The sequence below is a fragment of the Ochlerotatus camptorhynchus genome, unplaced genomic scaffold, assembly GCF_037179485.1.
Source record: "Ochlerotatus camptorhynchus isolate MF236.1 unplaced genomic scaffold, CSIRO-AGI_Acam_v1.1 ptg000324l, whole genome shotgun sequence".
Classification (NCBI taxonomy): Eukaryota; Metazoa; Arthropoda; class Insecta; order Diptera; family Culicidae; genus Ochlerotatus; species Ochlerotatus camptorhynchus.
Genome location: NW_027040812.1, coordinates 5,658,328 through 5,672,381, shown reverse-complemented (window position 1 = coordinate 5,672,381; position 14,054 = coordinate 5,658,328). Strand labels below are relative to the sequence as shown.

Here is a 14,054-nt window from a genome sequence, read left to right as displayed (position 1 = left end):
GACAAGTCGTACTAGCTCCGCCGGCATCAAGAGATCGCCCTGGTCGTAGCCATTGCTTTGGCCCATGTAGTGGCCACCATCACGTTCATTTCCACTTCCGAAAGCTACTATCAGCAGGGACGGCGTCCTCTGGACCATCGTCACCCCCAAGGTCTCGCCTGCACCGTCGCCATCGCCGTCCACCCCCCGCAATGTACCGTCAAATCTAATAAACAGGTATTTAACCGTTTCTGTAGTGTTGTTAAGGTACTTCCGTGTCCGAAAAGTCTCCCACGCCAATACGCCCTGAGACCCGGAACCCACAAGGATCTTGAGTGCCCACCCCGGTTGCTGCCGTTGGTCACGACCAGCAACTTGGGGCTTTGTGGGGTTCCCTTCAGAAACTCAGCGGTTCCGGGGCTTATAAAGACAGTCTTATAGAGTTAAAACTAAATCTAATCCGAGTTTTTTGAACTGCGGTCTTAGCTTACAAGTAATATCTTGATGAAATGGAACGGACACTCGTTTCAAGGGTTCAGGTGCTGCGGTGACGGTTGTAAATAATCTCCTTTGTAGAATTCTCGCTTTTTTATCGATGATTGCCTGGATTGTGGTCTCCTTGTATCCGTTGAGTCTCGCTGTTTCGAATATGTTCTATAATTCCTTAACCTTTACTGTTTCGCTGAGTGGAAGAGTCTGTGTCCGATGAATCATGTGGTGGAAGGCAGCCATTTTCTGCAGGAACAAATGGTTGGAAGTATAAGAGATAACTCTTTTGGGGCTTGTTGGTTTCCTGTAAACTTCGTATTCTAGCGAAGAAAATGATGACGATTCCCTGATGATTAAGAGATCGAGAAATGCGAGTTTTCCGTGTTTTTCTACCTCGTGAGTGAATTTTATATCCTTGTGAATTCTGTTAATCTCATCTAAAATTGTGGAAGGGCTTCCCGTTCAACTACGCTGAAAATATCGTCCCATTTTAACTCCTTTCGTCTGCATGTAGAAGTTACCTTGGAAAGCGAAATAGTTCTCTTATATACAAAAGCGGGTCAACTTAAGGTACGTCCGAGCCTTGTTTCTCCATGCTGCATCCTTTCGTTGTGTTAACAGCCTGTTCTCCAAATGGTTGATCGCTTCCTTGATCAGGTACACTGGGAAAAAGAGCTGTGACGTCGAAATATACCATAATCTCGTCCTCGTTGATGTCTCCTGAAGAAAGTAATTGTTGGGTGAACTCCTGAGCAGTGTTCGGAAAAACTCAAAAACTCAAATCTCATGCATGAGTTTATGCGCCTATGAGTTTTGCCTGCCAAAATTCAACGTCGCAAAAATCACCACTGAGTTTTCAGGTTCGAAAATTCATTTCTTTATACATCGGCGCTATTAATTGTTATTACTGCAACTACAGACACGATCTCTCGCATTTCATTCCCCGGTTTGTGGACTTTGGGGAGACCTTTGATCCTGGGTAGAATGGGATTGGATTTCCGTTAACGACCTTTTCCAGCTCCTAATATTGATCTGTACTCCTTCAGTGTTTTCTCGACGCTTTTCACTATGTTCTGTAAGGGGTCTACTCGAGGATGCCTATATGGTCCGTTGTTAATCTCCGTTGTCATCTGATTGTCGTAATCTTACTTGTCCATGATAACGACCACGTTGCCCTTGTCTGCATTCACATAGTATACTGCTTTACTTTTCAGCTCCTTTACAATCCGAATTTCCTTTTCGTTGTGGCGACTTTATTCCTGCCCGTCCTTGATTATGTTCGATGTGATAGTCCTGACCGTATTATGTGATGAATCATGATGATGTTGGAAGTGTCACTACGTCAATGATGATCTGCTCCTCGTTGGTTGTAACCGCGTCCCTTGTTGAGGTGTGTCAATTGTTCTTTCGTTAATGCGGTAGTCGATCGGTTTTTTTTTAACTAGTTCATTTATTTGGAAGGCTCAATCGCGTTAGCTTTACGCAGCCGATAGTTCATTGTTCTTTGTTTGTAGATTTCCATTGTCCCAATCGGTTTGCCAACTCGAAAGGGTACTCTGACGCACTAAATGGTAAAATTCATCGTGTGAAATTTGCCTGTCATAAAATTCGCCTTCCTGCGCGCCCACTTTTGCGAGAGAGTTCGCCTTCTCATTGCCTGGGATTGAGCAATGTGAGGGGACCCATACAAAGGTAATCATATGTGATCTTTCGACCAGCACACTCATCTGCTCCCTTACCTTTGAAAGAAAATAAGATGAGTGCCTACCTTGTTTCATCGACCGAATAGCCTCAATCGAACTGAGACTATCCGAGAAGATGAAGGCATGTTGGAAATCATCCCCAATGCGAAGTTGATTGCTGCCAGCTCAGCAACAAAAACGGAACAAGGTTCCTGGAGTTTGCGGAAGGCGCAAGAGTTTTCATTGAAGACACCGAAGCCAGTGGATCCACTGAGACGAGACCCGTCTGTAAAATATCTGTTCACACAATTGACGTGCAGTCGATCGGTTGACAACCAACCCATCAATAGGGTGAACCCTCGGCGTCGTGGTGATGGTGGTTGGGATCTATTCACCCGTTCGGTGTGTCGTCCGTCTCCGTTAAGAAACGTGTATTAGCTTCCTATCGTGCAGCTTCCGTTTTCTATCCGATTCGCCCTTCTCTGCTATCTTGGCCCTAGACAGAAACTCTTGGATACTCCTTGACCAATTTGAGATGTAGAGATTAACATTCCAAAGCATTCATGTCCAGTTTTGATATATAGCCATCTGATGCTATCCTTGATGAGTTCTGCTTCCATCCTCTTAACTACGCTGGGTGAGATGGGTGTCCGTACCTTAATCCTATGCGTTTGACTAGTACTGTCGCATTAGTGACCCTTTGCTCATTTCAACTTCTATTCAATTTTCATACTGCCGTACTCTAACAGAACTATCTACCTTCCCTCATCTAAGATCATGCTCTAGCTAACAAATTATCACACTAAAGCTTCATGTTAGATAGCATTTTCAACCAACTCTGAAAATTGCAAACTTCGTGTATGAAGTAACATAAAAACAATGTGAACATATTTAATTATTAAATTACTCTTACTATTTCCTGTTGATAATAAAACTTTTTGTATGCTCAAAAAATTCTCTCGAAGCTTTGCTGATGATTCTGGAATTTCCCTGAATTTCTCGAATATTCAGTAAGCTTTCTGCAATACTTTGAAATTATGTGAACTTACCTTTGCTTCTTTGATCCGTCCAGATCAGACATGCATCTATTAAGTTCACACATAAGTGGTGCCAGTGATGTAGTGGTAAGCGTGATTGCCTCTCACCCCAAAAGGCCTGGGTTCAATACCAGTCGGCACCACTGGGATTTTCTGAGGCATAACATCTCTGATCACGAAGTAAAGCCGTTGGTCCCCGGTCTATGAGTGAGGATAGTGGGTCAATAGGTAGGGTCCAGCTGTGGAAGCTGCCTCCCTGGCTTCGGTAGCATTGGTACTCAGTACGGAAAGCAAGATTGACGGAAAAAAACCAAGGAAAAAACAAAGGTCACACTTCTACAATATCTTGCTCTGAAATAAATGAACTGCTGAACACTTTTAAACTTTCTTGAAGTTTTCTACACCTCTGTGAAGTTATTTGATCCCACGCTATCAGGCATATGACTCCTCCAAAAGTCTGGAATTTCCTGCAGTTACGAGAACTACCTAGCTATTCTGAGGTATTTGAAATTTCCACAGTTTTCCTCAAATTCTGTCCACAACTCTGATTTTTTTTTTGGCTTACTGAATTCCCACTATCTTCTATAAGCTAATGGAACCGCTATAATTTTCTTAAGCTTTCCACTAAGTTACCCGTACGTTTAAGATGTTTCAAAAGCTTCCCTTAAGCTCCCGCACCTTCTCTGAAATTCTTAGCATTTTATTTAATTCCTCAGATTATCTATAAAGTTCCTACAATTGATATCAAGCTAATGGGGCATCTCTATTTTTTTTTATAAAGTTTAAATAAATATAAAAAAATTATAGTTATAGCTTATAATGGCTAACAAGCCTTTGGGAATTTTTCCTTATTAGAGAGTTGTATAGATTTTTCTCCTTTGCTTTACTTAAATCTTTGGTTTTTTGAGTTATTTTTTTTTTATTATTATTATAGTCACTTTAACACTCTTGGGTCATTCGCGACTTGTCCGGGGTGAAATTTGAACTCGTGACTTTGGCGTGAGAGGTATGGATGCTAACCACTACGCCGGGGTCGATTCCACACATTGTAGTTTCTTTTTTACCATTTTCACCTGTGATCTTGACATTATTATCTAGGGGATTAGTACTTAAGGGGGTAAGATTTTGATAATCTTTTAGTTGGAATGACACTGACGAAGACTGCACATTGTACTCGAAATACGTATCTGTCATAGATACCAGAATAATTAAGTGGAATTAAATGGAACATAACCCTTTTTGCTGTTTTATTTAAGTCGATATAAATTTAACCTTGATCCAGGTCATGGCAAATGCCCAGGATGGAACTATTTCATGATGACTCTATGCACCTCTGCAGGTGCTCAGGATCCTTGAGTTTTATTCGTAATGCACTAAAATCAAATAAGATATCGAAATGTTGAGGAGCTTGATGTGCTGGTAAATCGTTCATTACCGAATAACGAACTCAAAATTAATATCATTACATGTTCTGCTCCAGCCTTCATTCGTCAATGAAATCTGTTGTCCATCACGTGCCGCACCACTTACAGAAAGCACCGTAGTATTGCCCTGGAAACGTTAAATGTATTGCTCAATTCATCCTGCGCCATCGAGTTGCTATTTGTTCCGCCCAAAAACCACCGCAAAACCTCCTCCACGTTGAAATGTTTTGAGCACTGCTCGTTACTCGTTTTGAGGTCATCGGCGTGAACTGCGAGAGTCAAAGGCACTCAGCAATTTACAATAAATTTGGTGATGTATAAATTATAGGCGACCCGGGGCGCATACCCTTGATTTCGTCCAATTGCTTCGACTTCAATTGAACCATCACCATCGTCATCACCATCAGTGGCAGTAGCAGCAGTAGCATCCTGTGCGTAAACCACACGGTCAAGAAGTTTGGCTTCCAACGAGCGTTTCTACCGCTATTTGAAGTGGCCCAATGGCAGACACCAGCATCAGCATCGCTCATTTGACACGATTGCCTCCGTTTGGAAGAATTTAATGATTCCTAGCCCCACCTTCCCCTGACAGACAGACGGTTGCGCTCTTGTGGGCCGAGCAGAAATGTGCGCCATTCCGCCAGTGCGTCCATATAATTCACATTCAACCAAATTGAATCATCAAAACATGACCGGGGACCGTTTAGCTTGGGAAGAAATATAAAGGAATCTTTTACTATTCGAATAAAAGCCTGTCCGTTTACGATTGTGAAACGTTTTGATTTGCATTGATTTGTACACGTCAAAACTGGACACGTATCATTTCGTATTTCAAGCTCGGAACGGTCGTTGAACACTGCACCCACCATCTCCAGGTCCAGCCTTCGCTTCCAGACATTCCCCTACAAGAGCAAAAGAATGCGTCCGTGTTAAAAGCGTGGCATCGGATTTTGAGCGACGTCTTTAATTTACCAGTTTGTTGCTCTTTTCCACTATTTCCTCTACATGGGCAAACGAACTGCTTTTGCGTAGGAATAGAACAAATTAATCCGTCTTGAAATGATATTTCCCTCCAACACGTCATCTCTATTCCAAATCTCCATGAAAGACCCTCTGTCCGAAAACCAAACGGCAGATAATTATACGGAACGAATGAGTGTATATTTTTATTTGTGTATACGGAGAACCCGCGTCCGCATGCAGTAAACATACATTTCGACACGTACTTAAAATGGATTAAGTCATTATCGAAATTGTGGATACCGCTAATGACACGTTTGAGGGGCCCAACAATGCTGATTGGTACACACACTCACAGCAATTGCGCCCACGGACGCCGAAACTTACGGAACCGTTCGAGGATCGAGGACTGTCAGATTTCGGCGCAAAATTAGTGGTGTGTGTCATTTGAAATTGAACTGTTGTCAAGGTGGCGTGCCGACCTAGGTAGCCCGGTGTGTAATTACTGGGTGTTTGTTTAACTGGCATGGGAGAATCGTATGATTGAGCTGTCACGCAAATGTAGGTCAAATTAGCAAGTGTTACCAGCGAATCGTGACAAAAGTAGCATAAATCAAGCTTAGATTTCCAAGGAACAATATGAAAACTTTCATTATTTTACAGAGATTCAGATTACGACTGAAAACTATCCTGCTGCTGCTGATATGAATTGTTCAAAATGTAAGCATAGCTTCCGGTACCATCGACAATGTCTTGTGAATGAATTTGAATCTCACCTGGTGACTGCTACTCCGACCTTTATCAGCAGAACATTTGATAACAGGATTAGTTACTCAAAGAACTCTTATCAAGCGTCTGAAACGCAAGACCATAGAAATCTAACACCTGTTCGATAACCAAAACTGGTGTCCAGATGGCCATTTGGTATTATCAAACACATATCGTTGGCAGAAAGCGAAAGATAAGGTTAGCTTATCAAATTTGACCAATGTTTAACCCTAGTATAAAACTAAGCGTCCCGGCGTGGTAAGGCCATCAGTTGATCTCTCCTAAACAACCAGTGAATACACAGAGCAAACCTCTCCAAATAACCATCAAAATGTTCAAGTATCTGCTTTTGGCTACCCTCATCCCAGCTGTTATGCTGCAGAACGCTGACAACGTCGATCACGAAAGCTGGCCGCAAGTTTCCATCCGCCCATGTGCTGGAGTCCGTCCACCACCTCGTCAAGTTCGCATTGAAGGATGCGTGGAACTGCCGTGCCTGCTGCCGCGTGGACAAGATGCCAACATGGCTATGGATTTCACTGCTAGTAAGAATCTCGTACCACTCAAAAATAAATGAATATTGTTCTAACAAGCTTGTACAATTTACAGTTCAGGACGCCACCAACATGCGCACCGTCGTAACTGCCACCGCTCTGGGAATCACCGCCCCCTACGAGCTGCCAGCTGATCGTGCTGCTGTTTGCAACTGGTTGGTGCAGACCCGTTGCCCAGTCTCGGCCGGAGAGGATTTGACCTACCATCTGAGCATGCCCGTCACTGCCATCTACCCGTTGGTTAGTGTGGTCATCGAAATCGACGTGATCGATCAGAGCGAACAATCGCACGGATGCTTTGTCGTCGATACCCGTGTGGTTGCCAACTAAACCCATTGATGTCGGTCATACGTTGAGTCTCGGGTGTGGAAGTGTATTCTTCTGAAAATTATATGAGTGATTTTATTTTATGGAATTATAGGAGTTAGAATCGACTGAGTCAAAAGTAAGAAATTTTGTTTTGATTTTTTGAAATATTTTGTGATCCTCTATAGTCAGGAAATGCATTTAGAGAAGTTTGTTTTGGTGTAATTCCAGCAAAAACGTATTAAATTCATGTTTTAGAAACTTTCAGAATTTTTAGTACCATCATTTGCACAGAAACTATCTTTTTTCTCGATTTAATAATATTCAAATATGGTGTAATAATCAGTGATACCAGATTTGAAGGCATTTGAAACTCTGTGAACACTCTTTTTACCCGTATACATTTTGAAAACATTTCATCTTTTGTGAAGGTTTTTGATGACATCTTGAAATTGAAGACAACTTCTGAAGGTTATTTTTTTGGTTAATATCCCTAATGGCGGTCTAAGCGTCCCTAATATTGGACCCGTACATATAATTCGAAGGAAAGCATTTTTTGACAATCTTTTACTAGCAACCAATAATATCCCTTGGTTGATTTGATTAGTTTACTTTATTAAGGAGATTGACATCCAAGGGACCTCCCTTAGCTCAGTCGGTAAAGGCACAGCTACAAAGCAAGACCATGCTGGAGGTAGCTGGGTTCGATTCCCGGTCCGGTCTAGGTATTTTTCGGGTTGGAAAATTTCTTGACTTCGACTCCCCTAATGTAAAAATGGTACAGGCATCGAAAGCTCTCATTTAATAACTGTGGAAGTGCATCTAGAACATTAAGTTGAGAGCACGCAATAAGCTAATATACCATAAGCAATAAGCTTGAAATGCGAGGAAGAAGAAGAGACATCCACGGGCTGGTTTATCTCTGGGAGCTCTCTCTTGGGGGGTTGGCTTGGGTTAATATCCCTTTGTAGTTCCCAGATGACTCACATTTGTAAGGCAAATTTAAGTACAGAAGATTTTAAACAATGAGCCTAATCTTTAGATCCATAGGCCAACATTAGAGTTATGTTCACTATGTGAAGATATTACTTTTAGAAGAGATATTTGGACTTAATAATTTCAGCTCCTTTACAATGTCTATTGCGGTTAATGTAACCCGAATAAGCTTTGTTTTTTGTTCAGAACAATACTTGTTTGACATGACAATGCACAAGACCAGTGCACAGTGGGGTATTTATTAATTCTAGCTGGCCAAAAATATTTAACCACTCTAACTTGTCACATACATCTTATTATTCAAGGATAATAATATTTTTTTGTAAAAAAAGGGCGTAGTCATGATTTGGAGGGGGAGGGGGTCATCTTATAATGATGTGTTTTTTTTTTTATTTGTAAGTCGTTAAGTATTCTTCGGATATAGTTACCGTCAAAGGATGAAATATTGGGAACTAGTAATACTTTAAATAAAAAATATAAAAATACAATTACACCTGCGGTCAATAAAAAAGCACCAAAAGCCGAATTTGGTTTACAGACTAGTCACATTTGACATGCTGTAAATTTGTTCTGTAATGATCAATTGCTGAACCACAAATATGCTGAGTTTTGCGTGAACAAAAGGTCCAACTTCTTGAAACTCCTGCCGGAAATTGGCGATATGGTTAAAAACGTTTAAAATAAAAGCATTTTTGAAATTCGAAATATTTCAAGATACTTATTTTAAATTTGTTTTCGTACACGCAAAGTTCATAATAGTTTTGTTCTGCATAACAATTTCAATTAGTCAATCATAACAAACAAATTTACATAAAAGTTGGCTAATTTATATGAAAATCCGCCTATGGTGCTATTTTCTTGGCCGCAGGTGTAAAAATTTATGAGAATGTAAAAAATTAAAGATTGACGTTGATTGTAGTCATTGTAAAATAAGTTCAGCTAAAAGAGAACAAGAAAATTATATTTAGATTTTGATATTTAAGGTTAAAGTTGATGAAATGCACAAATGGCTGCTATTTTGTTTATTTTTCCTTACCACTTCGAATTTTTGGCGGCACGATTCTTAGAAACTAAAAGGATTTCGCGTGCCAAATTATAATCAATCTTATGCTGCACTGCACCATACATGTCATTACAATTTCATGCATGGGAACTTTGTAGTCTCTAAGATTCGTGCCGCCAAGAATTAGAAGTGGTAAGGAAAAATAAACAAAATAGTGACCATTTGTGGATTCCATCAACTTTTATTTTAAGATAATAATTATATTACACCAAGTATTACACATCAACAACAAATTTAACAATTCAAAAACAATAACAAAACAACAAGTAAAAAAAAACAAATGAAATTAAAAGAAAAAAAATCATTCCGAATTTGAGAAGACATTTTATTATTCGTCTGTTTCATATGTTTCTTGCATCTCTAATTTTTCCAGACGATCTTCGCTTTCTTGGATGAGGTCCTGTGGGAGTAACAATTACAATTTTTCTGTCGTCAATGCCTTTTACTTTTTTCGCGGGATTTTTCTAAATCCTAAAAGAATATTTATTTACTTTCTTGTACGATAATCATTACGTTGTTTACCTGTGAAGGATCAGAACTAAGCAGCAGTCTATTCAGTACATCCATGTTGCAAGCCTGTCTTGAGAACTTTCTGGAAAAATGTTGGCGGTGTAATCTTAAATATTTGTTTCTTGATTCTATAGCTTCTTCTGACAACTGCCCTATTGGAAGCAGTGCATTTTCTATAACAATGGTAGTGTAAATTAAAATTGTACGCAGAGTTGGAATCATCGGATTCCACGGACACAGTGGAACGTACATCTCCGCTGTTTCTTGAGTCAATTTCCCAACCTTTTTCGTATCAATTTTAAAACCCCTAGCTAGTGTTTCCAATATAACTTTAAGCCGGTAGATCAAATTAAAATCAACACTTGTTATTTGAGCAGCAGTTTTCGGATCAGCAAAGAATCTTTGACTAGCGTTTCGAATTTCTAAAGCCTGGTTTTGGATAACCCACAAGGAATCCCAATTTTCAGAAGTTTTCTTGAATGTGTTCTTTTGTTTCTTTGACGATTTGCTTTTCATTGCCAGTTAACCGCCATTTTTTGATCGGCAACTTGTAATAAAGATGTAAAATTCGAATCCTGGCATGAAAAATGGATAATCCGGATTTAAGGGATTCTGTGTTGATTTCTTTTTTAACACCAAGATTATTAAATTCATTTGAACTTGCGCCACATATACAACATCTCATCGTTGATGTCGTTTCAGCTGCAGTATTACACACTTTACCATCAACCATAGTGAGCTTAAAAGTATGTCTAATAGTAATCTGCTTGCCATCTAATGCAACTTTTGTCGGCCGTTGCGAATTAATTGCATCTCTTCATTAGTTACCTAAGATGATTCCTTGATAAACCTAATGCGGATTGGGCGAGAATAGCGAGGTGAAGATGGAGTTGGGTTTTGCCAAACTATTTTTGCATTGGATCCACAAACGGTACAAATGAACTTTGGAACACGCTCGTATCAGAATCCATATCCACGCGCACCTGATGGAATTATTAAACAAGGCAAAAAAAAATTGCTTAAAAATATACCTGAGAGGAAACCATCCCCCCCCCCTTCCCCCTTCCAAAACAAGGCCTTGTCCGCCTAGGTTACTGCCATATAATGCATGAAAATGTCAATAACTGCATTTGTGTACATTTTTTGATAAATTCACCTATATGGACACGCCATCTTCATTTTCCAATTTCTCGAAAGATCGCAAATAATCCCTGCTGATTTTTTGCTATAATCTTCTATACACATGTACATATAATGCCTCATATACGGCTTTACAGGATATTACAGGATAAGTCAATTTTTTTTTATTATGATATATCTTTGTTATAGTTTAAATAGCACTTGAAGACAAGATTTTCATAAACTGCTTCTACAAAGTCAAAACTAAGTGAAATCAGCTTATGTCATCTGGAATTCATATTTCAATACCTGCTTGATCGCTATCCATTTTTGCAAATTATTGTGATTATCCCAACAACAAGTAGAGACACGTAAACAATAGCACTGCGGAACGATTTTTTCTAACAAACTAACACGATTCAACAACAGGCTAGTTTGAACTGATGCCACAACGCGGTAAGTTTAGAAAAAGAAATTATGAGTACAGGGCATTGTTACCCTACCTCTGAAGTATACAATGCATGTATTCAGAATCTGTTTTGGCTTATTTTGGGAAATCGACTTTTGGCCAGCTAGCGTAGAACAAATACCCCTCCGTGCTGTGTTGGAAAAAAATCATCAATCAAATAAGCTCTCATACGCTATCAATATCACGCTAAAATTTTCCAATCGCGAAATATTCACGATCAATCATATAAATTTGAGATTTTTTTGCTTTTTCCTAGCGTCCTGAAGAAAACCTAACCTTAATTCAAAGTGATTCTGGTTAATTGTTTATGGAGAACCGTAAGCATGTCAGGCTACGAGAACTTCCGGTAGTACTAAACCGTTGCTTGAAAGTCATCTTTAAAAAACCGCACCTTTACCCAACGGAACAGTTGTACAATGACTTGCAGAATTCGCTTTTACCAATTCGAGGACTTCAAGTGTTGCAGACATTAACATACATGCATAACATTGTAACAAATCCAGCCTCACATCACAACATGACAGTCACAATGAACCTCTCAGAAACATCCAGTAGATTCAACGGTAGTATTCGATTGGTCCGACCCCATTCAGAACTCGAAACAAAAACGGTTTGGTTACCATGGTGGTAAACTGTACAACAAGATCCCAACAGTAATCAAACAACAGCAATCCATCGATTTGTTCAAGGCGAACATCAAACGACATCTATAGCTTCGTATCTTGCACTATCTACGTTGACGTAAATCACCAGCGGCCATACCCTAGAAACACAAATTCATAGAATTATGTTTATTGAACTGCTATTCAATCAAAGCCAGTCATACAAAGGTAATATAAACTGTTATAGAACATATGTGTTGCTTGGGAATCTTGCCTTTGGCCTGGTTAAACACCAGTTCTCTGCCAGGTAAATAAGACTGGTATATGTCTGGCCGAAGCCGCCAGTGATACTGCGCCCCTAATGGTTTGTCCAACAAATGGTTCCAGATCCACGTGATTGATGGTTTGGCATCCTATGCTTCCGGCGATTAGCTGTTCCAACGCTCTCAGCGGTCGTCATCTACCCGTCATCGGTCTGAATGAACACCACACGGTAAGAAAAAAGTCCTACGTTTCCGACCTCTAGTGCAGTCGACGCTCCCACCGGCCGTCATCTGTCATTCGATCGGTTTGAATATCAGCTCGCTGTCAGTAACATTGATAGAATGGCATCCTACGCCCCAACATGTAACTGAGTCGACGCTCCAAGCGCCCTTCATCTTCGGTCTGATTGATCACCAGGTCTCTGTCAGGTAACTTAGACTGGTATATGTCTAGCTGAAGCCGCCAGTGATACTGCACCTCTAATTGTTTGTACAACAAATGGTTCTAAATCCGCAATATCTGCTTCTCGGTGACATCGATAACTTGGCATCCATAGCATTAATAGCATGGCATCCTACCGACTGATTCGACGCTCCTAGCGGCCATCATATTCGGTCTGGTTGAAAACCAGTTCTCTGTTAGTGGAGTCAACGCTTCCACCGGCCCTAATCTGTCCTTCAATCGGTTTGAATATCAGCTCGCTGTCAGTAACATTGATAGAATGGCATCCTACGCCCCGACATGTAACTGAGTCGACGCTCCAAGCGCCCTTCATCTTCGGTCTGGTTGATCACCAGGTAACTTAGACTGGTATATATCTGTCCGAAGCCGCCAGTGATACTACACCCTTAATGGTTCGTAAAACAAATAGTTCCAGATCCGGAATGTTAGCTTTGCATCCTTCGTTCCTGACGTTTAGCTGTTCCAACGCTCCCAGCGGTCATCATCTGCCCTTCGGTCTGATTGACCACCAACTCTCTGTCAGCATGTTATCCTAAGCTCCCAATGTCTAGCTGAGTTGACGTTCCCACCGGCCCTGCTTCACTGCGTCATCTTTAGTTAAGCATCAAGTGCACACCGAAAGTGAAAGTGACAATGGTAAATTGTTCACCTCCAAATTCCTATGCGAAACCAACATTTCATTTGAGGTTTGGAGATTAAGGAGGACCTTCCTTTTCTTAACATTAAAGGGGGACAATGAGTTTTTATCAAACGTTTTAATAATATGTGCGCTATCACAAAATTCATGATTTGCGAAGGTTCAATTGAGATTGCGCTTAACTTGTGGTCGTTATCAATTAAATTCATCTTCTCGTTATATGTATTTCTGAAAAATGCATCAAACTAGCCTTCAAAATTCATTTTTGATACTTGGAAATGATCTAGTCTAGCTGATGCAAATGAAAACTGCAGCTTTACAGCCTTCCCAAGTAACAATTTTGGTTTTATGAGGGTTCTGTAGACCATGCTAGACTTGTGGAATGCTTTAAAACTTTGATAAAACTTGCAATGTTACTGTTTTGTATAGCTATAGCTTAACGTTCTATAACGTTATATTCGCTCTCAGTATGGTAGCGGCCAAATCAAGCGTAACTGGTTGGTTGAAACCCATAGAACCAGAACGTTAAAATCGAACACATGTTGGATTCACTCTGTGTGGCTGTGTTTCATTTAGTGAATTTTATCTTAAATTTGACAGATAGATAATTTTCAAATAAACCTGCTATTGTACCAGACTTATTCCTGACAGACCAGGAATCAATTTTGGCAAACACGGTCAAGAGATTTTCTGAGAGATTTTCGAACATTATAATTTATTTTTGAAATGTAGA

General features: G+C 40.2%; 1 protein-coding gene across 1 annotated transcript; it reads left to right on the top strand.

Annotated features, from left to right (window-relative positions):
- Positions 1-6,592: 6,592 nt before the first annotated feature.
- Positions 6,593-7,338, top strand: LOC135708051 (NPC intracellular cholesterol transporter 2 homolog a-like). The gene is made up of 2 exons (XM_065229990.1): positions 6,593-6,884; positions 6,949-7,338. Exons 1-2 carry the CDS (start codon positions 6,671-6,673, stop codon positions 7,221-7,223), a joined length of 489 nt encoding a protein of 162 aa, XP_065086062.1. The 5' UTR covers positions 6,593-6,670; the 3' UTR covers positions 7,224-7,338.
- The last annotated feature ends 6,716 nt before the right edge of the window (positions 7,339-14,054 follow it).

Coding starts and splice junctions, on each gene's coding strand:
- LOC135708051 (XM_065229990.1), top strand. CDS start 6,671: ATGTTCAAGTATCTGCTTTTGGCTACCCTCATCCCAGCTGTTATGCTG. Junction 6,885..6,948: donor GGCTATGGATTTCACTGCTA/GTAAGAATCTCG, acceptor TACAATTTACAG/TTCAGGACGCCACCAACATG.